The sequence below is a fragment of the Gopherus flavomarginatus genome, chromosome 1 (assembly GCF_025201925.1).
Source record: "Gopherus flavomarginatus isolate rGopFla2 chromosome 1, rGopFla2.mat.asm, whole genome shotgun sequence".
NCBI lineage: Eukaryota > Metazoa > Chordata > Testudines > Testudinidae > Gopherus > Gopherus flavomarginatus.
In genome coordinates this window covers 170,256,445-170,279,475 of record NC_066617.1, presented here as the reverse complement: position 1 = coordinate 170,279,475, position 23,031 = coordinate 170,256,445, and the positions used below count along the sequence as shown (strand labels likewise).

Sequence of the window (23,031 nt, the reverse complement as noted above, 5' to 3'; positions counted from 1 at the left end):
AGGTAAGGAGTTCCACAAGTTGACTGTGCGCTGTGTGAAGAAGAACTTCCTTGTATTTGTTTTAAACCTGCTGCCTATTAATTTCATTTGATGACCCCTAGTTCTTGTATTATGGGAATATGTAAATAACTTTTCCTTATCCACTTTCTCCGCCTCACTCATGATTTTATATACCTCTATCATATCCCCCCTTGGTCTCCTCTTTTCCAAGCTGAAGAGTCCTAGCCTCTTTAATCTTTCCTCATATGGGACCCTCTCCAAACCCCTAATAATTTTAGTTGCCTTTTTCAGAACCTTTTCTAGTGCTAGAATATCTTTTTTGAGATGAGGAGACCACATCTGTACACAGTATTTGAGATGTGGGCGTACTTCCTAACTTACATTGAGCCCTTCCTTCTAGTGCTCGGTTTTGTTTTTTGATTAACATTTATTTGTGTATTCAGGTTTTTTAGCTTGAATTTCTCGGTCCTTTTAAGACAGGTGAGAGGAATACTTCCATGAAAACAGAGTATATCCATTAATTCTTCTTCGAGTGATTGCTCATATCCATTCCAGTTAGGTGTGCGCGCCATGCGTGCACGCTCGTCGGAAGATTTTTACCCTAGCAACTCCGGTGAGTCGGCAGGTCGCCTCTCTGGAGTGGCACCGCCATGGCGCTGGATATATACCCCTGCCGACCCGACCGCTCCTCAGTTCCTTCTTACCGCCCGTGTCGGTCGTTGGAACAGTGGAGCGCGGCTTAGCTGTCCTCCACTTCCCTAGCTTCTCCTTGTTCATTTGATTTCTTGTTGTATATAGTTGACTTAGTCTATAGTGTAATTAGTTTTATAGTTGTTAGTTAGTTAGTTAGTTACTGTATATAGTTTAGTGGGGCTTGGGCTTTAGCCCTTCCCCGCACCCGGTGCCGGGGCCCAGGCCCGGTTCACCGGGGTTTAAACCGTGCTCGGCCTGTAAAAAGCCGATGCCCACGAGCGATCCCCACGACTCCTGCCTAAGGTGCCTCGGGGAATCGCACATCTCCAAGTGCCACATTTGCAAGGCCTTTAAGCCGCGGACTAAAAAGGAGAGGGACTTTCGCTTAAAGACTCTCCTTATGGAGGCAGCCCTCAACCCTCTGTCCTCGGCACCGAGCGCTGACAGCACTCCTCCGGCACCAGACGGTGCCAGCTCCGCCAAGACACCTCGGCACGGGCTTTCTCCAGCACAGGGATCTGATCGAAGGCCCTCAGCTTCCTCCACACCTTCGACGCAGACTCGTTCGGATCACCCGGCACCTACTCCTGCTGCGGCACCGACTGTGGTACTGTCGACTCCGGTCCCCAGAGGGCCGTTGAGTCCGGTCCTTGAGAGCTCCCTGGTGAGACCTGTGGTCGAGCTTACAGTCCCCTCCACGCTGGAGACACTCTCCTCGGCCAGGGACCTTATCACAATGACTGAGTCTGCCCTGCCTCACCCTGGCACCGCCGGTGCGGGTTCTGCATTCTAGAGGCAAGCCTGCCGCTATGAGACCACCTTCACTAGAATCGATGAGCCGGCACCGATCTCGATCCAGGTCCCAGCACCGCTCACAGTCTCATGGACGGTCCCGGTCTCGACGCCGCTCGCACTCCTGGCACTGCTCACCTAGGCGGTACTGGTTGTACTCGCGGCACAGATCCACCTCTCGTCCCACCCGGTACTCTCGGTACCGCTCCGGCTCTAGGCACCGCTCCCGGCACCGAGACTCTCGTAGCCGGTCCCGCTGCAGATGTTTGAGATCCAGGTCGACCTCCTGGCACCGCGCTGGTTGCTGGTCCCGGTCCCGGTCTCGGCACCGGTATGATTCCTGGTACCGATCCCCAGCACCGAGGAGATCTCCAGCAACGGGAGCGAAGGACTCATACCAGCCTCATTCGACTCCTCCATGGCCCTCCCGACACCTGTCTGTGTCTTCTCGGGCGGACAGTGCATACGCCCCAGACACCGACGTACCTGCTGCGTTATTCCATGAGCCCCAGCCTCAAGATCATGGACCGCAGCAGTGGGGGTTCTGGATGCCTTGGGCATACCATCAGGCCCAAGGCCCTCACCCAGGTCCATCACACTCGACCGCCTCAGAACACAGGGTGCCGGAGGCCACGATTACCTCTCCTCCTCCTCCTCCTCCTCCTATGGAGGAAGGGTTGACCCAGCCTCAGGACTCCGAGCTCCCCAGGGAGACAGACACGATCCACCAGGCGGAGCCCTCATCAGACCCGCTTGTTCCAGGTCTCTCCTCTTCATCCTCCCCTGACGAGGCCGTAGCTGGAACCTCATCTGCCAGCCTTCCACCAATTGACCTCAGGGCCCACCAGGACCTCCTCAGGCGTGTTGCACAGAACATGAACTTGCAGGCCGAGGAGGTCCCAGAGGTACAGGACCCAGTGGTGGACATATTGTCATCGGATGCCCCCACTAGAGTGGCCCTCCCATTCATTAAGACCATACAAGCCAATGCCACTACGATCTGGCAGTCTCTGGCCTCTGTTCTGCCTGCTGAGCAAGGTGTAGAGTGCAAATACATGGTGCCCTCCAAGGGTTATGAATATCTGTATGTCCACCCTCCTCCTTGCTCCCTCATCGTCCAGTCGGTTAATGAGACGGAGCGCCATGGCCAGCAGGCTCCAGCCCCTAAATCGAAGGACGCAAGGTGCGTGGACTTGCTAGGGCAAAAAGTCTACTCTGCGGGGGCCCTCCAACTCTGCGTGTCCAATCAGCAAGCCCTCCTTAGCCGCTATAGTTACAACACCTGGTGGCAGCGGACAAATTTAAGGAGTTCTCGACGATCCTCAACGAAGGGAAAAAGATGGCAAGAACTTCCTTGCAGGCTTCCCTGGACGCCACGGACTCAGCTGCCAGGACTCTGGCCTCTGGCGTGACAATGCGCCGTATCTCGTGGCTGCAGGTCTCCAGCCTCCCCCCGGAGCTCCAACACACTATTCAGGACCTTCCATTTGAGAGCCAAGGGCTGTTTTAGGATAAAACTGACCCTAGGCTACAGGGTTATTATGCGCTCATTAGGAATGCACACGCCGGTAACTCAGCGTAGGCCCTTCTGACCCCAACCGCACCGCCCTTACCCTCAGCCCCGGCAGAGACAAGATTTCGCCAGACGGCGAGGCAGGAACGGTTGCCAAAGGCAATCGGGCAACCAAGGGGGCCAGAACCAAAGCTCCTCCAAGCCTTCCTCAGGGCCAAAACCTTCCTTTTGAAGGTGTGCCCGAGGGCGTTGTACCAGTTTCTTTAACGGATTCGTCCCCTCCTTTTTCCAACCGTCTTTCGTTTTTCCTCCCTGCATGGTCCCAGCTAATATCAGATCGTTGGGTCTTACGCATGCTGGAACTTGGATACCACCTCCAATTTATTTCAAACCCCCGCTTCCACCCCCTTCCCTTGTCCCTCTTCAGGGACCCCTCTCACGAGCAACTTCTCCTACAGGAGGTGCAAACGCTTCTCGCCAAAGGGGCCATAGAGGAGGTACCAGAGCACGAGCGGGGCAGGGGTTCTACTCCCGCTAATTCCTAATCCCCAAGGCAAAGGGAGGTCTCAGACCTATCCTCGATCTGCGGGAACTCAACAGATACATGATAAAGTTGAAGTTCCGTATGGTATCCCTGGGGACCATTATCCCATCCCTGGATCCTGGAGACTGGTATGCCGCCCTCGACATGCAAGATGCCTACTTCCACATAGCCATCTTCCCAGCTCACAGAAGATTCCTCCAGTCCGTGGCCAACCGCCAACATTTTCAGTTCACGGTCCTCCCGTTCGGCCTCTGTACAGCCCCAAGAGTATTGACCAAGAGTATGGCTGTAGTCACCGCCCACCTTTGCCGCAGTCAGATACACGTGTTTCCGTATCTAGACAACTGGCTCATCCGCGGGACCTCCGAGGCGCAAGTCCTCAGTCACGTCCGCATGGTCAAGGACCTTTTCCTACATCTAGGTCTAATGATCAATGTGGAAAAATCGACTCTAATCCCCACTCAGAGGATAGAATTTATTGGCGCCACCCTGGACTCCACTCTTGCCAAAGCCTGTCTATCACTGTCACGGTTCCAGACTATGGCAGCCATCATCCAGAGGCTGCAAGCCGTTGACTTCGGTGCACGCTTGCCTCACTCTCTTGGGCCACATGACAGCCTGTACATTCGTAACGAACTACGCAAGACTGCACCTCCGGCCCCTCTAGTCTTGGCTCAACTCACAATACCGTCCAGCCAAGGATCCTATGGACATGGTCGTCACCATTCCCCCGACCGTCCTAGACTCCTTCGAGTGGTGGCTAGATCCCTCCATGGTGTGTGCAGGGCTACCGTTCCATGCGCCCCAGCCCTCGGTGTTCCTGACAACGGACGCACCATCCCTGGGTTGGGGGGCTCACCTTGGGCACCTATGCACCCAGGGCCGTTGGTCATCTCAAGAGCTGACCCTCCACATCAAAGTCCGGCAGCTGAGAGCGGTCCGCCTCGCTTGCCAGACGTTCCAACAACACTTACAGGGCCGTTGTGTGTCAGTATTCACAGACAACACAATGGCCATGCACTATATAAACAAGCAGGGCGGCACGAGATCTTCACCCGTGTCAAGAGACCTTACGACTCTGGGACTTCTGCATAGCCCATTCTATACACCTCATTGCGTCCTTTTTCCCGGGAGTTCGGAACACGCTGGCAGATTGCCTCGGCAGATCCTTCCTTTCCCACGAACGGTCCCTTCGCCTGGACGTTGCTCTTTCACTTTTCCGGAGGTGGGGGTTTCCCCGGATGGACCTCTTTGCGTCCCACAGGAACAGGAAATGCCAGACGTTCTGCTCCTTTCAAGGCCTCTCACCGGGTTCAGTGGCGGACGCCTTTCTTGTACCCTGGACGACGCACCTGCTCTACGCCTTTCCACCATTTCCACTTGTCCACAAGGTCCTACTGAAAGTACGCAGGGACAAAGCCCTTGATCATGATAGCTCCAGCGTGGCCTCGGCAGCACTGATACACCATGTTGCTAGACCTATCCATAGCGGACCCTGTCCCCCTGCCTCTTCACCTAGACTTGATCACCCAGGACCACGGCAAGCTGCATCACCCGGACCTTCAGTTGCTCCACCTCAAGGCATGGTTCCTGCGTGGCTGACCCAGTCTGAGCTGCGTTGCTCTACCCCAGTGCAACAGGTGCTCCTGGGTAGCAGGAAGCCTTCCACTAGAGCGACATATTTGGCCAAATGGAAGCATTTCACGTGCTGGTGCGTGGAGCGGAACTTCCTTCCCACCGAGGTCTCCATTTCCAACATCTTGGATTACCTCTGGTCCCTTAAACAACAGGGTCTGGGTATCATCTCTGAGGGTCCATTTGGCAGCCATCTCTACCTTCCACCCAGGGGAGGATGGCCGCTCAGTGTTCTCTCACCCGATGGTGTCTAGGTTCCTTAAGGGCCTGGAGCGCCTCTACCCCCAAGTACACCGCCCTGCCCCTACATGGGACCTTAACCTGGTTCTTACCAGACTCATGTCCGCCCCATTCGAACTGTTAGCAACTTGCTCCCTTCTCTATCTCTCCTGGAAAACTGCTTTCCTGGTGGCCATCACATCCACGAGACGAGTCTCAGAGCTTCGGGCCCTCATGGTAGATCCCCCATATACTGTGTTCCACAGGAACAAGGTGCAGTTGCGACCGCATCCGGCCTTTCTCCCCAAAGGTATCGGCCTTCCATGTTAACCAGGAGATCTTCTTACCTGTCTTCTTCCCAAAACCACATTCATCTTGCAGGGAGCAGCAGCTACACTCCCTAGACGTCCACAGAGCGCTCACTTTTTTATATTGAGCGAACTAAGCCATTTTGCAGACCCCTCCCCCAACTCTTTGTCACGGTGGCTGAGCGTATCAAGGGCCTACCCGTCTCCTTGCAGTGGATTTCCTCCTGGGTAATGTCGTGCATCCGTGCCTGTTACGACTTGGCTCACGTCCCCTCAGGCCACATGACTGCGCACTCCACCAGGGCTCAGGCCTCATCGGCTGCTTTCCTCGCTGATGTGCTCATTCATGAAATCTGTCGCGCAGCGACCTGGTCCTCGGTCCACACCTTTGCCTCCCACTATGCCCTGGTTCAGCAGTCTAGGAATGGCGCAGCCTTCGGCTCCGCAATGTTGCACTCTGCGACATCTCACTCTGACCCCACCACCTAGGTAAGGCTTGGGAATCACCTAACTGGAATGGATATGAGCAATCACTCGAAGAAGAAAAGACGGTTACTCACCTTTGTAACTGTTGTTCTTCGAGATGTGTTGCTCATATCCATTGCAAACCTGCCCTCCTTCCCCACTGTCGGAGTAGCCGGCAAGAAGGAACTGAGGAGTGGTCGGGTCGGCAGGGGTACATATCCAGTGCCATGGCAGCGCCACTCCAGGGGGCGACCTGCTGACCCACCGGAGTTGCTAGCATAAAAATCTTCCAACGAGCATGCATGTGCGGCACCCACACCTAACTGGAATGGATATGAGCAACACATCTCGAAGAACAACAGTTACAAAGATAAGTAACCGTCTTTTCTTTGCTAACTCTATTTTTAAAACAAGACAAAACAAATAACTAGAATCCTATATTGTAGTACTTGAACAACTAGTTCCAAAGGTTAAAAAATGGCTTTGAAAATTAAGATGGTCATAGAATGCCTTAGGAATAAAGAGAACTTGCATAATTTTCCAGTAATTATGGGAGATTTAACACTGTAAAACAGAGAACTTCTCAAGTATTTAAAATGACCAATTTTGAGACTTTCTCCAATGAAGGCTGATTGAATTACTCCATTTGCTTTTCAGGCAGGTGAAAAAATGTTGTGTTTTTAATTAGGAAGATATTATTTCTGAGGTGTTGGTTTTCACCTGCTGTATATGCCTGAAAACTGTAGGTTCTAAAATTAGGCATCAAGGTAATGAACCTGTCCTTCGTCAGAGTGGAATGTTCAACTTCCCTACTGATATCAGAGACTACCTTTTTCATATGAGTTAATAAGTCTTTTTAATGCCCCTGGGACTTAAAATGTATTGCCTGAGTATTGTATAGCTTTGCCTTTTAAAACTGAAAAATTACCATTTTTGTATTGTCAGTGTTGTTTATTTGCAGGAAAGCACACAATTGAAAATATTGATTGGCAGCACATGTTGCTACTTTTTTGACTATCAAATTTGAAGCGAAAGTATTGTAACATAAATATTTAAAATTGTATTTAAAATTATTTAAACATATAGCGTTGAGATTTTATTGACTGACGGCCCTATCCTAAGGCCAGTGAGGTGAGTGGGCTTTGTATCTTGGCCTAAAACCTCTTTACTCTTAACGATCTTCATCTGATTTTCGTGAAAACTGAGAAATCTTTTCCGTAAGTAGAAGATGCTGATTTAAAGCTGTCCAGCTATAGATGAAAAGACATTGGATAGCTGTGGCCTTAGCAATGACCTAAGAAAAATATTCTTGATTCCACTGTAATCAGTTTTATCAAGAGGTTCAGTAATGATTCTTAGAGCAGTTTATTAACTCTGAGCTGCTCTACTGTAATTTAACTTTCTTTAGCTTGGAAAATATATAACTTGTTTTATGAAGAGAGAGAGGATGGATTTGTGATTTAAGTCACTACAGTTGAAAGACATGAGTTGCCTCTTCTGTTTGCTGTGTGACCTTGCGCAAGCTGCTTAACCTCTGTGTCTCCATTTCTTAAAGTGGATATTGTACATACTTCAAAGGGGTGAGGTGGGAATTTAATAAGTGTTGGTAAAGTGCTTTCACATGATCCAGTGAAAGGAGCTCTAGAATTCCATGATATTGTTTACAGAGTGACTACCAAATTCACCCAGAGAAAGCACCAACCCTTACATCCAGCTAGACTCTTGTTTAAAGCCCTTTAATTTGAGTCATGTTGTAAGAGAGTGTTGGGTTTACATTTACAGTTCCGATTATAGCTTGGTAGTAATGTTTCATGGGTCCAGTCTCATGGCTGGTAGAGGTGTCGTGTTACTCAATCCGAGTAGCCAATCAATGTGAAAATGCCATGCCTTTGAGCTCTGGAGAGGCCATACTTGGCCATTTCACCAGTTGACATCTAAATTGTCATCTTTAGGTTTCAGGCTTAACCCATTTGGATGAACAAGGCCATTCACACCTCTGCATTGCTGTTCTAAGTCTGTCTGCCAGTTCTCAAAGTTAACATTGCACGAGTTTTAATACTTGATTAGTGTTTCAATCTTTATGTACAATTTAATGAAAGCTAAGATTCAGGAGCACAAGTCTGCAGCAAGTGTTTGCGCTGTGTCCATCAGTTCAGACTTCAAACTCCTGGCCGGGTGGGCGAGTAGACCTTTCTGAACTTGTAAAGCAGTACACTCCTGTGATACTGTATAAGTAACAATATCCGAGTAACATTTCTGTCCATTTTTCAGGTATTTTCAAATGGCCATCTAGGAAATGAAGAATATGATGTCCCTCCTCGACTTTCTCCCCCTCTCACAGCTGCCTCCATCCTCCCTAGTATTAAGTAAGTTATCTTTATCTGGTGTTCTATTATAAAAGAAATGCATTAATTACATAGACAATCACACTGATTCTGAACCTCTGTAAAAAAAAAAAAAAGAGAATTAACTAAGTTCTCCTGGTGGATGTATTTCCCATGGGCATTTTCAAAGGTAAATTGTGTTGACTAAATGGGAGCAATTGTAATGCTAATTTAACATGTCACATACATTTTATAGTAAAATAGGATGAATTCTGGCAGGCGTTGTGTATAGGCTCCTGGCAGTGGGAGTGCAGAATGGAAGTTAGTCGTTCCTGTTTCAGTTCCCCTCCTAAGCCCACAGAGAAGCTACTGAAAGTCATTCATTAGAGGAGTTGTAGGACAAGGTCTAGAGGTAAAGAGCATGGTGTGTGTGTGTGCGCGTGCGATTCCCCAACCCAGCAATTGTTTATATTTTCTGTGCTCATTCCTGCATCTAATGCTTTACCTGGGGTGGCTGCTGGCTAGATGATGAACCCATAGTATAGCCGTTGTTGCAGAATACAGTATAGGCACCCATTTAGTTGGGATCAACAGATGTCACTTTCCTCGCACTAGCCAGAATGTGGCCTGATGAATTTTGTCGTTTCAAGATGTAGGCTACTCTTGAGCTTTGAGTTGTATGATTTGTTATTTGATGCCAAGATGTTCTCGGCAACAAGTGAATCTTCTGATTGAGCTGTGATTTCCCCCAGGATTTTCTACAGAAGCAATAGATTCTACAGCACTCCAAACCTTCTTTTGTAAATGAGTTGTACTCTATGGATATTTTTTCTTTATAGATCATATTATCCTAATATACTTGGCCCCTGTGATGGGTTGCACCCCTTAGGAAGAGGGAAGGATAGCTCAGTGGTTTGAGCATTGGCCTGCTAAACCCAGGGTTGTGAGTTCAATCCTTGAGGAGGCCATTTAGGGATCTGGGGCAAAATCAGTACTTGGTCCTGCTAGTGAAGGCAGGGGGCTGGACTCAATGACCTTTTGGGGTCCCTCCCAGTTCTATGAGATAGGTATATATCCATATATTATTATTTTAAGTCACCTGATGTACTGAGATACCACTGAGTCTACTTGTTCTCCCAGCCTGGGCCTCCTTTTACCTGTCTTGCTGAGCCAGGTTCTTAAAACCTCCTCTAACACACACACAGGCAGGTCCACACCCAGTTGCAGATCAGCTCTGAGAAGACTCAGTTTAAGGGACTTGCTCCAGCATTTAGATGTGCACCTCCTTTGGAGTACAGACTGAAAGATATATTATAATTGCCTCTTCCCTCAGTGTGGAAGAGGGTATGCACAATTTCTTGCCTCCTTCCAGTTAGAAATCATATAAACTGGGTTATATTATAATCCAGAAATAAATGTATTAACTATAAATATGTATTTTAATTAGTTAAGGTAGTAGCAGACAGAGCAAAGCAGATTACTAAGAAAATAAAACAGGCCATGCAAACTGATCTTAATACACTAAAGAAACCGTTTACATGTAAATTCTCACCCTAAATGTGGTTTTAATAACCTTCTTCACAGGCCAGATGCCCTTCCAGCTTGGGCCCAGTTCTTTCCCCAGTTGTTTCCAGCAATCATCTTGGGTGGGGTAGCAGGGGAGAACTGATGATCCGGATTACCTCACTCCTCACCCTTAAATAGGATTTGCATAAGGCAAGAGTCCTTTGTTTCCCTAGTTTGACCCCCCTCTCCCCCCCTTCCCTTAACAGTGGAAAGTTACAAGAAGTCCTTGGTAATGTTTTAAAATCGGGTGACAAGACCATTTGACTCTGTAGGGCCCTTGTAGCCATTCTTCACAGGCTGACCCACAGGTTCACAGGAAGACTAAGCTCTTCTACAGTCTATTGTCCTTGTTGATTGGCCATCTGCCCTGTCTGGCTTTTCTGGTTTTGTACCTGAAGGGTTGGCAGTGAGTGTCACCCAAAGTAGCATAGTTGAAATACAGATACATAGTCATATTCCTAATTTAAGATACAGAAATGATTCTTGCATACAAATAGGATAATCACATTCAGTAAATTATAACATTTCCAATGATATCTCATATGACCCATCTTGCATAAAGTATATCTGTTATATCATATTAATATCATGACACATCACAGTCCACCTACACTATGTAGTTCTTCCTTCGGCGCTGAAATAGCGTAGCTGAAGTTGTGCAATAAAATAATCACATCTGTCAACAATGGCACCTATTGAAACAAAAAGAATTGTAACAGTAGAATGTGACATTACAAAGATTTCAAAAGACTTGGCAAACCCAATTTGCTGTTATATTTAGACACAGCAGGAAGAGAACAGCATTAAGGGTGAATGTAGCTCAGAATGTCATTATTCTGCCACTCATTACCAAATCATAAAGGTTATAATAAAGCTGCAACTGACAGGAGACACTTTCATTATAACTAAGGCTACATTTTAGTCATGGATATTTTTACTAAAAGTCATGAACAGGTCACACACTGCCTCCACCTGGGAACTGTGGCCAATGGGAGCTGCAGGGGTGGTACCTGCAGGCGGAAGCAGTGCACAGAGCTGCCTGGCCATGCCTTTGTCTAGGAGCTGAGGGAGGGAAATGTTGCAGTTTCTGGGGAGTCCCCCGAGGTAAGCACCATCCAGAGCCTTCACTCTGTCCTTGTTATGGTACAATTCCCCACTCTGAACCTTAGCGTCCAAAAGATGGGGTACCAGCATGAATTCCTCTAAGCTCAATTACCAGCTTAGTACTTGTAGCGCTGCCACCAACCAGGAATTCCAGGGCCTGGTACACTCTGGTCCCCCCAAAACCTTGCCCGGGGACCCCCAAGACCCAGACCCTCTGGATCTTAACACAAGGAAAGTAAACCCTTTCCCTCACCGTTGCCTCTCCCAGACATCCCCTCCCTGGGTTACCCTGGAAGATCACTGTGATTCAAACTCCTTGAATCACAAAACAGAGAGGACAATTCACCTTCCCCCCTCCTTCTCTTTCCCCCTCCCAGACTCTTCCTGAGAGAAAGTAATCCTGGCACAGAGAGAAATCAGCCCCTTTCTCCCCACCAATTCCCTGGTGAATCCAGACCCAGTCCCCTGGGGTCTCACCAGAATAAAAAAAACAATCAGGTTCTTAAACAAGAAAAGCTTTTAATTAAAGAAAGAAAAAACAGTAAAAATTATCTTTGTAAATTTTTAAAAAATGGAATAGGTACAGGGTCTTTCAGCTATAGACACTGGGAATACCCTCCCAGCCTAAGTATACAAGTACAAATTAAAATCTTTTCAGCAAAATACCAATTTGAACTCCTTCCAGCCAAATACACATTTGAACTACTTCCAGCCAAATACACATTTGCAAATAAAACAACCATAAGCCTAACTCGCTTTATCTACCTAGTACTCACTAGTCTGAACTTATAAGAGCCTGTGCTGGAGAGATTGGAGAGAAACCTGGTTGCACATCTGATCCCTCTGAGCCCCCAGAGTGAACAACAACCAAAACTAACAGCACAGCACAAAAACTTCCCTCCCTCAAGATTTGAAAGTATCCTGTTCCCTGATTGGTCCTCTGGTCAGGTGACAGCCAGGCTCACTGTTCTTGTTAACCCTTTCCGGCAAAGAGATATGAAGCACTTCTGTTCTATTAACTCTTACTTCTCTGTTTATGACAATCCTGTACCCCAACCCCTGTCCCCTCCCACACCCAAACTCCTGTTGCTGCTGCTTGGGGGGTGGGGGGTCGCGGTGGCCTGAGACTTACCCCAGCAGCAGCCGGTGCAGCTGACCAGGGGTTGCCTGAGCTGCTCAGGCAGCCACCGGACCAGGTGCATGGTTGCTGCAGAAGTCACGGAATCTGTGATTTCTGTGACCTCTGTGACAAACTTGCAGCTTTAATTATAACACATTTTCATTTGGTCACAACTTTCTAGAAAAGTCACCCTTTGAGTTGAAATTGTTTGTTTGTATTTATTCCAAGTTCAAAGGTGAATATATTTTGGACAATATACTCTAGCCATTTTTGTTTGAGCTTTTGAGTTTGAGTATAAGAAAGAGAGGAAAGCTTGCTTATAGCTAGATATCTCAGTATTGAAACTGGACATCTGTATATTGAAATAAATGCAGGCATATATAGTCCAATTATAATTTCAATAAACACAAGATAGTACATGCATATATTTAAACGTTTGATTCCTATAGACTGTGTGAGAGAGAATATTGGGTAGTGACCACTTCAGAGGTAGTTAAAAATTGAAATTTTTGTTGCAGAGGAAACTGTGATATTTCAACATTTATTTTCATACTGAACAGAGTTCATCAATGACTAAATTTGGAAATGTCAAAATGCTTAGTTTTGGCTTAGTTTGACATCTGCTGAAATTGTCACTGGTGCCTCAGGGCCCCATTCTCTTCTATGGTCTGGGCTCCCTGGCTGTACCACATCTCCCATAATGCACCACCGCCACATGACTTCCATTGTGCACCACAGCAGGCAGCCAGAAATGGGATTGTGGTGTATCATGGGAGGAGTTGTCCCACCAGGGAGTCTGATGGACAGAGGTGAATGGGAGCATGAGCGTTGGAACTACAACTCCCCGGAGACACTGCCGCAACTCAGGCAGACAAAAATTAGTGTTGAATTGATGCAAAATGAAATGTGTCAATTTGGTTTGACAAACAGAAACATTTCAGTTTAGGTTAATCTGACCAGAAACTATATTGTTTCCCTTTTGCAGAAATATTTTCCACCAAAAAAAAATTGATGGAAAATAGACACCCAGCTCTAGTTTATTTCATGATGACTCACTTTGTTTTTTGTTTTATGTTAAGAAAATTTTGGATATCCACACAACAACTATAATTGTGCTGCATGGTATTGGTGTTAAGGCAGAAAAATTATCACTGTGCATAATAGCAAATACTACATATGTCCCATTTTAAATTGACCCAATTAAAGATCTTACTTTGTCAAGCTTGGGTCTAGATTATTATATGAAACCAGGTTGACATTGGTGTTGCACTTTTTAAAACTAATCAGCTTAATGAACGCAGACCATATTTGCACCAACAAAAATTGCTTTCGAGCATATAACATGGATAATGTTGAGCTTGATGTAACTTGAAATGCTTGAGAGACTATTTTTCAGATTTTTTTTCGCTCTAAAATTTGAGAGCTGTTAGCCCTCATGAATATGTCAGACTGTTTTCTGTTTGGTCAAAGATATTCTGTCTTCCCATAGCTGTTCTGCTGCGGTCCGACCTAAATCACCCATCTTTCCTATTCTCAGGCCTCTGTTTAGCCATGGCTGGCAGCGAGGTCACATTATACAGAACTTGCTGGGGTTTTCTGTTGTTTTCACAAAAGTAATTCCAGCGTCTGGACTATAGACACTAAGATCCTTTCCTTTTATTATTTTCTGTTCCCAGTTAGAAACCAGATCTTGCAAAGTCATGGACTAGGTTTTTTAATTTACTGTTCTTGGAGCCTGATCTCATTTACACTAAGTCCACTTTCCACTGCCAAATGTAAATGAGAAATCAGGCTCAATGTGTGCCACCTGAAGTATCAGACAGCAAACTAAATTTACATAGAAATTAAGGAAATATTTTGAAAATATTTTTACCAAGTATTAAATATCATTAAGATAAAAATCACCACTGCTATTTGTTGTGAGAGAGAACCTTTTTAAAAATTGATTGGATTTTTAAACCGTCTAGTAGTAATGAAAAATATTGAGGGGCACAAAATGAACAAATTAAGGCTCTTTGAAAAACTTGTGAATAATTGTCTTAAAAACAGATTAAAATAAACACTTCAGACCAAAATGCCATGATTAATTCATTAAAAGAAAAACGTGATTAAAATAAGCTGCTCAATAATAATAGCTGTCATGTAGCATTTTAATTAGTAGATCTGGTAGTGCTTTACAAAGGAGGTCAGTATCATTGTCCCCATTTTATAGATGGGGAAACAGAGGCACAGAGGAGCGACATGCATTGCCCATGGTCATCCAGCAGACCTGTGGCAGAGCCAGGAATAGGAGCCAGGCCTCCTTAGATCCAGTTCAGTGCTTCATCCACTAGGTCGCACTATCTCTCTTCTGAAATTTCACATTTTTGTATATTACTCATCCATTTGTACCTTTCCTACAACTTAGGGAAGATATTCCCATATGTCTCACTTTCCCTGCCTCTGCCATATTTGAATACAGTAGTCTTAAGTATTCTAAAAAAAGTACAGAAAAACTTTTGAAAGAACCTTGACAACAATGTTTCGCTGTTGCAAACAACTGTCAATAGTTGCAGAAGGGTTTATATTTTTCCTTGTCCGTTATTTTTTTAAATTTTTTTTAACTAAATGTGCCGTATCATTTGGGCTGCTGTTAACTTTATGATTTCTACGTGTCCTGCTAATTCATCTTCATCTTAGGCCCTTGATCTTCCTGCAGAATCTCAAGTTTTGTCTAATACCCTTTGAACATGCTGAGTTGACTTTATATTGCAAAAGAACATTCCCCTCATAATTAAGTAAAATGCATACCCCACTGGTAGCACCTTCACGAAGCACATGGCTTGCATTAATTTGTATTTTCCACTCTGTGACTGAATTTCTGACCTAAAGTGCAAAAATAATTATGTTGGTATTGGACTGTTCAAAACTCCATATTATTGTATGGATCACTAATGAACTGCATCATTTTTATGTCTCAGTGTTCCTTGTTAAGTGGAATTTAGAGTGAACTTTTCTACCCTTTCCTATGACTTGCATACCCTCAAAATCTGCTTTTTCTGTTTTAGCAATTTCAATTAATGGGCTAATTTGCATTGAAGAAAGTTATGAAAGTAATTTTTCAAATCATGCATACAATAACGCGTCTTTGCTCAAAAAGCTGTCCTATTTCTAGCAAAATCATGCTTGCGTTACTTATGTGAGTAAGTCATTTTTGCTTTTTTGCTAATATGTGGTTTATCACAGCAGGTTTTTCTCTGTGAGAAGAGGCTTGCAATGTAAATAATTTTGAACAGTCAATGTGCTCAGAGTTAGTCCGGTAAAACTGAGATGGCCTCAGAATGACTTGACAACTAGTGACAAAAACCTATTTTGATTTAATAGCTTTCTCTGATTTGCCTTTGGCCATCAATACTCTTCATGAAAAAGAGAGTGACAGCTGGCTTCTTTTCAAACAACCAGAAAATATTGACACACCATTGATAAGGATTTGACTCAACCTTTCAAATGACAAACATTGCCAAATGGGGGTGGGAGGAGGGGTCGGACTAAAGATTACTTCAGTGGGTTTTGTTGTTTAATCCTTTGCTTCTCTTTACCTCTAAACAAATCCTTCCAGAACTTTCAAAGTAGTAGTAATCTTAACAAAATGTAAATATCAAAAATAAATTTTAGAAATAACCTTTCCAAATATAGGCACTACGTACTTCATATCACAGGTTATAATGGACTGTACATCTGATATAAGCAGTTTTGTAATTAAATCTCTGAACAATGTCTAGAACTACACCTGAAGGAAGCAATCAAAGCCTCTCCTAAAGTGTCAAATAGATATATTTTGGATAACTTCAAATAAGTCGGTAGTAGATATCCATATTATAAAATCCAACTCTGAGCACAAGAATCTGTTTGTGAAACACAAAATAATTTTTATCTAACAATTAAAAATTCCATAGAAATATCTCCCTGCTTTGGTTCTGTATTCCTATCTCATTAGAATAGCATTATGCTAATAGAATAATGAAGGCTTAGTAACAGTCAGGTTTTTTTTTTTTTCAAGAATAGCCTTCTGTTCTTTCTATAGTATTCTCGGTTAATTTATAGTACGTGGCATATATACCAGAAGTCCAATATGATTTCATAAAACAAAGAATAGCAAACTATTTCTGTACTGTTCAGCATTGGACATCTTTTTTTCAAACTATGGTGTTGCAAGAGTTTTTGACTTAGAGTGGTTTTAAAGGTTAACAAATATAAAATAGTCTTCAGAGGAACTTGGGCTTCAAGGTAGCAGTACCTACTGATCTACAAATCTGAGAGAAGTCCGCTTGTGCAGATCTTTGAACTTCCTCTGTATGGATTCTGACCTATCCTCATCCTTCTGTTATATTTTTCCATCCCTTATGTGGTGAGCTCAGGGCAGTGACACAAAGATCTTGTCAATTTTAACTAGGAATATGAAATCAAAGATCGGAAAAAGCCATTTTAGCCTGAACTGCTATGTTTAAAAAAGGCCTTTTGCTCCCTCTACAGAAGGTGGTTGAAAACTACAGTACAGAAGCTATAGAGCTTAGTTCCATAAATCTTATTCTGTTTTTCAGTAGAGATCTGCCCTCGGTTACTGTGTTCACAAAATAAATTGGATTCCTGCCATTCACAGCTTGTTTTTTATAGTCAAAAGTATATTAACGATTGCAGGAAAGAATATCTGAGAACTAAGAAGCTCCAGACTTCGAATATATTTAGCAAATGCAGCACATACATCACTCTAGTGCAGCAGTCGTTTTGCTTTCTCTCTGCTTTTGCAGACTCATGACCTGCTAGATCTATAGTGACCACACTTACCCTTTTAAAGTAGCATCTGGAGTTTGGTAGTCATGTGGCACTACGTAGTATAAATGTGCACTTTCCATCAAGTAGAAGTGCACTATGTGCCAGATGTTTCAATGCTTTTTGTTTGTTTTTGGTGGGGATTGAGTTTGGGTTTTTTTGGTGAAAACAGGAAGACTGGCATGGCTTGATAGGGGGTTCAGTTCAGCTCTGTTCCCATAACAAAATCAGCTGGGCCAGAGGACTAGAAATGAAGCCCACTCCCCTTTCAAATGTAAGTCTGTCTGACTCTCAGCTCTCCTGCAGTACCCCATTAAACATATGTGCCTTGCAGTGTGGCTTTAATGTCAATAGATTTGAGATTTTATAGACCGTGTAGTGATACAGTGCATAGAAATGGTCAGGAACATACGTACATTTGTTCTAGGTCTCTTAAATTAATTGTGCACCTTTTCAGAATGAGCAGTACACCCATTATTGACTGCATGATATTTCATAAGCTGATATCCAGATTATTTTAAGGCAGTTCATTCCTTACTATTATGATTCCATTAGTTTAAGACTCAAGCATTGTCCATGACAGTTTCATTTAATGTTGGAAGTAAATGACAACCATAGTAAAGCTTTACCATTTCCTACTCGGGGTGTTTTGTGAATTTCTTTTATTAGATGTGTAATGTAATCATTATAAACATAGGTTTACAGTAAGGAGCAGAGACCCAAAAAAACTGTTGTTCGCTAGAGATGGAACGTATCTAGTCATCACTCACGAAGAACAAAGGACAGAATAGCAGCCTTATTTGTAAAGATTTTCTCTTTCCATAGTCTCATTTTCCATGTGTTGCTGCTAGCCGAGGAATTACATTTTGTGTATACTCAGTTTTTGAGTAGAGTACTTTTTTCTGTTTTTGTATTTTTAAAGCCAGTCGGATACTTGTTACCAAGGCCAGGTAGAAGGACATGGGACTGACTATATGGAAGGAAACCTCTTTCCCAAGCTATGTATTAGTAATATTTAACTGCTCTTGCAACCTCCAGCACTGCAATAGTGATTGCTTTGTTTGTGTTTATCCCTCTTCCTTTAGCAGGGGACTTGTTGGATTTGTGTGACTACTGACTCACTGCCAGTGTTCCTGCTTATTCCTGCCCGATCCAGTCCCATCCACATGAGTGTAAAAGGAGATTCCATTGGGCTGAGCTTTGCCAAGTACAAGCAGTGTGAACTCCCCAGAAAGTACTTCTGTGCTTCTCCTCCACAATTCATCATGACTACATTGGGTTTGCTGGGGTCGGGGCCCTCTGCATCAGAATAGGGGGGTGAAAGATGAAAGGGACAGGGTCCTAGAAGTGCCTGTATTTTTATTGTTAACTCCAGTGTAGCATTCATTCAGTCTGATGAGAAAAAGCAGATCTCTTTATTGCTTCAATAGCGAGTAAGGCCTGAATCAAAACCTGAATTCTGGGGAAGTTTGGATCTGCAGCCAGATCTTGTAAGTCAGGCCACACACCAGCACTGATTTCCAACCGGTAGCTCCTCAACTACAAATGACATCTTCATAGACATACTAGAATGCACCACATCCTAGTAACAATGAGGGCAGTTGTCTGGGAAGATAAAATGACAATTCAAAAACTAAATCTGAAAAACACAGACAAACATGTGACGGGCAGTGACATTGCTAGAATCAGACTTCACAAAACTGGTGGCATACTGTGAATGTCAGCTCTCTCATTGAGCCCTTCAAAATACTGTTGCCTTACTGTAACCTTCATTTAGCTTCTTTGATAAATATAATCAGGTTAAGCTTCTTACATGGATGTTTTCTGTTCTAAATCTATTTAATTCTGCATGTCTCTATGCGACTCCATTTGATGACAAAGTAGCTCTCTGGCTGTCCAAGGTTTACCGCCTGCTCCGCTGGGCAGTTTTAAGAATGGATAATATGAGGAGGGAAAAACAATCTCATAATTTTGTTTAGTCTAACAGGATCTCTCTCTGTGTTACAGTTATTATAAACTGGTGACATTTATGATAAATTGTTTTCTTTAGTGTTGGATGAAGCATGGTTCTTCAACAGTTAAACTGACGCTGGGCATGGGTTTCTTTCACCCTCTCTTAGATGTGTCGTTCCTGTAACAAATTCCCTTGCTGAGAAATCGAGGGATCATGTAGAAGATGATGATGAGTACAAGATTCCTTCATCCCATCCTGTATCCCTGAGCTCCCAACCACCTCACTGTCATAACATAAAACCTCATATTAGGTAAGGTAGTTTACAGCATTGCACTGCTTTGGAGAGGAGAAAAAAATCATTTTAGAATGAACTTTTGACAGGTTTTCTAAAATCTAGTTGGTTATAATCATGGTGAAGCTGCTTGCCTTCTGAATATCTAATCTTTTCATGCTTGGGTTATTCATGCCCTTTTATTCCCCTGGTGGAGTTGAAGGAGAATAGAAGCCATAAAGCTCTGTGGTTCAGCATAGTTGTATCTCTGTGGTTCAGAATTTAAGTAACAAAATGCAGAACGCAGTTGAATCAATACACGGCGACTATCAAAATACAGCAGTACTTCCCACTGTTTCGCACTCCCCTTGTCTCCTATGTACCAGTATTATAGCAACTTCTGTGAAATGGATTCTAAAAATTTAAAGAAGACCTTCCTGTGTGTTTCACAGGGAGAAAACATTTTTCATTCAGTCTTAATATCTCTCTTGCACTTTAAATATACCTTAAAATAATATCCCCGAACTCTCACAATCTCTGAACCATTAATGGGTTGTGGCAAGTAGATTGGAGTCTAGAGAAATTGCAAATGAAGGCTGTGTGGCTCTTGACGAACCTCTTGGTCCCTAACTCATACGGCTAATCTGAGTATGCGGAATGAAGATAATAATCAGGAGAGAGGCTGAAATATCAGAAGGGACCAATTACTAGTAGTCTTATAGGTCAAAAGTACTATCTTAAAATCAGTTATTGATCTACTAAGTTCAGACTCTTCTGCAGCCTAAAATTCATTGATACGTTCGGACTTTTTTTCTTTCAGAATGTGATGTCATTGCAATAAAACTCAACTTTCTCCTCATTCCAGACTTAACCAGTTAAGATCTGATTTTACATGTTTAATAAAAGAGATTTAGCCCAGTGTGGTAAAAAGGTCACGTTCTGACTACTTCATCTGTTGAAGTTATAAATTCCTGGAAATATAGTCTATTGTTGTTAACAGAAATGCAGACATGACCTTCTGTGCATAGATGTGAATGTTCCACTGGTCTTTGAGTGTTTTCTAGTCATGTACCCTTAAACTCCCACCTATTCTTCTGGGGAAAGATGTTTTGATTTTTTTAATAGACATTCAATGTTACTGCATAGAATTGACTTTATGGGACAGACAGGATTTTAAGACTTTACATGTATGGGCCTATTTATCAGGGGTTTGATTTTGTTTGTCCCACTTGGGAACCTTTCCACCAAGTCAGCCATGCAGTAGAGAGATGAGTTGCCGATATGAATGGAGGAAGAATGGATGAACCATGAACATGCAGGAAAGAAGAAGAGTGCTGCGTAGGAATAAACTCCATTGGCTCTACAGCTGCTTAGGACTCCTACACTAGAGGAAGTCCCCAGATAGAGAATTACAGGAAGTTTCCATTCCCTTGGTATCTCCTGTGTGGCACAAAAGGAGTGGAGTGGGACTGAGAATCATGTTCATTATTTTGCAAACCATCACAGTTATACATTTCAAAGCTGACTTTCCCACCATTCCATCTGGCCATTTATTTTTAGCTTGGTTGATCCATAAAAGAGCTTACCTTTAGCAGGTCATGGGTCCCTTGGACTCTCAGTACTAGCCTAGTGCTAATCCAGGACATCCCACACAGAAAACGTCCTTAATTGATAGTTAAAGTTGCCGCAATGATTTCATGTAATAACTCTTGTGCAAATTACATATATAACAAGAAAGTGAGGCCTAAAATATAAACCTATGACACTTAAGAAAGTATGGAAATGACCTGTTGAATGAATTTATATAAATATTCCAAATGTTACATTAACTTTCTGCTGTTAGCTAATGTCAGCACTGAAGTGTAAACATTCAGAATTATACATTTCACAAACAACATTGATTCCGACCAGCAGCACATACTTAGGAATTGGAGCTAGGCAATATTTTTCATTCAAAAAAGGTTTTTTGACATAAAAGGACTTATTTTGTAGATATGACAATTTTTGTGGAAAATCGCTCTTCCTTTAATTTTTGTTGCTGTTGAAAACACAAAATCTGAAATCTTTGTTTTTCAGTGTCTGAACATTTCATTTTTTTCACAAAAATTAGAAAAAAGTTAAATGACTTTTTTTGTTTTCATTAAAAAAAAAAAAGGCACCCCTTCTCACCTCTTGTTTTTCAGTAAGCTCCATTAGGAGCTTTTTCAATGCGTTTTTCATAAATAAGTGAATTCATTCAGCTGTGTAACTAGTATACATTTTACTTGCTGAAAGAGTTTGTAACTTTTTGTGGAGTCATACCAAATTCCCGTTATCACCTTCAAAACACATCACAAATGTTTGGTAAGCATGGGTATGCCTATTGGCCCATCCATTTTGAAGTTAAATTGAGATTTTACACTGTGGCTGGCTGCCTCATGAGAGTGCCTAGTTTTCTAGCTGTAATCAGGACTTCGTAAAGGGCCAAAATAATCTTAAAATTCTGGATTGAGCCCAGATACCTTAAAGGAGAGAGAGACATCAGTTGTTATTGTGGATGTCATGTAGTTCTGTGGCTATTGAATTCCAGCATCCCATTCTCCGCTTTTTGAATACATGTTTAATTTAAGACTTTGTGCCCCTGTACTAGTATTATAGTACTCTTCCAAAAGTCATACTATAATATACCAAATTGATTGCATTGTGGTTTTCTGGCTAGATTCTTAGTCAATTGATTTGTTTTGTAGCTGACTTTTTATCTTCTTGCCAGATTTGTCTGTGTTGTGGAAAGGAAAGGAGAGAAAACACGAGTGCCTCAGTATAACAGTCTAATTAGGCCCCTACTAATGTAACACAATTGAATCATTCTGTTTACAATATTTCTCCAAAAAGTATTTCCTTAAAGAGGAAAAAAGTACCTGAGATGTAGGATGTGGGGTGTTTAATACTTGCTTACCTTGTATTTCTAGTGCAAAAGATATACTGTTATGGCCAGGTCACACTGAAGACCTCCTCGTTGGCAGGGAATTGTATTAGGGCACTCAGTTGTCTGTGGAAAGTCGTCTTTCCTCCTCGATAAGGAGCCAAGGATGAATTATTCCGTACAGTATATTTTCAAGTGACTTAATCAGTCTAGCTTCAAGGGACTTAAGCAATGTTTCTTTCTCCACTTCCATTGGAAGACTGTTCTACAATGTAATAGGTCTCACCAATAGGAAGGTTTTTCTTCAGATACATAATTATTGTTTATTTTCATTTAATTATTCTTATTTATAGCTCCTGGGACCACACACAATTCCATTTCCTCTTTCCTGTTTATATGCTTTAAATAATTGCACATGCTTTATTCATCCATCCCTTCCATATGACCAGCACGTATAGATTTATTTACATTCCTGCTAATGGTGAAACTCTAGATCTCTCTAGCTTGAAAGGGTCAATGATTTGTGAGAATGGTGTATGTAATGTGACCTAGCCTTCCCCTAACTGAAGAAGCTTATTTTGACCATTCCTGCCTATACAAACTTCGCAATTCTTGTCATATAGTTGAGGTGCCTCCATTTCCCTGTTGGTTTTTAACACTTGTTCAAATAGCACATAATTCACTATTGGGTGATTTTAGTGTCCTCTTAGTATCCTGAGCCTTTTAGCAGAGTTATCATATTATCTACTAAGGATAATTTGTATTTTTATGCCAGGATTTTCCATAGCTTTTTACTTTACTGCCTGAATCAC

At 43.2% G+C, this 23,031-nt stretch overlaps 1 protein-coding gene across 6 annotated transcripts in view; it reads left to right on the top strand.

Annotated features, from left to right (window-relative positions):
- Positions 1-23,031, top strand: part of CBLB (Cbl proto-oncogene B) — a 211,671-nt gene that overhangs the window by 170,100 nt on the left and 18,540 nt on the right. For all 6 annotated transcript variants that reach the window (XM_050957210.1, XM_050957208.1, XM_050957209.1 and 3 more), the window contains 2 exons: positions 8,441-8,535; positions 19,213-19,356. In XM_050957210.1, coding sequence (XP_050813167.1) covers positions 8,441-8,535; positions 19,213-19,356 — 239 coding nt within the window. The remainder of the gene's footprint in view (positions 1-8,440; positions 8,536-19,212; positions 19,357-23,031) is intronic.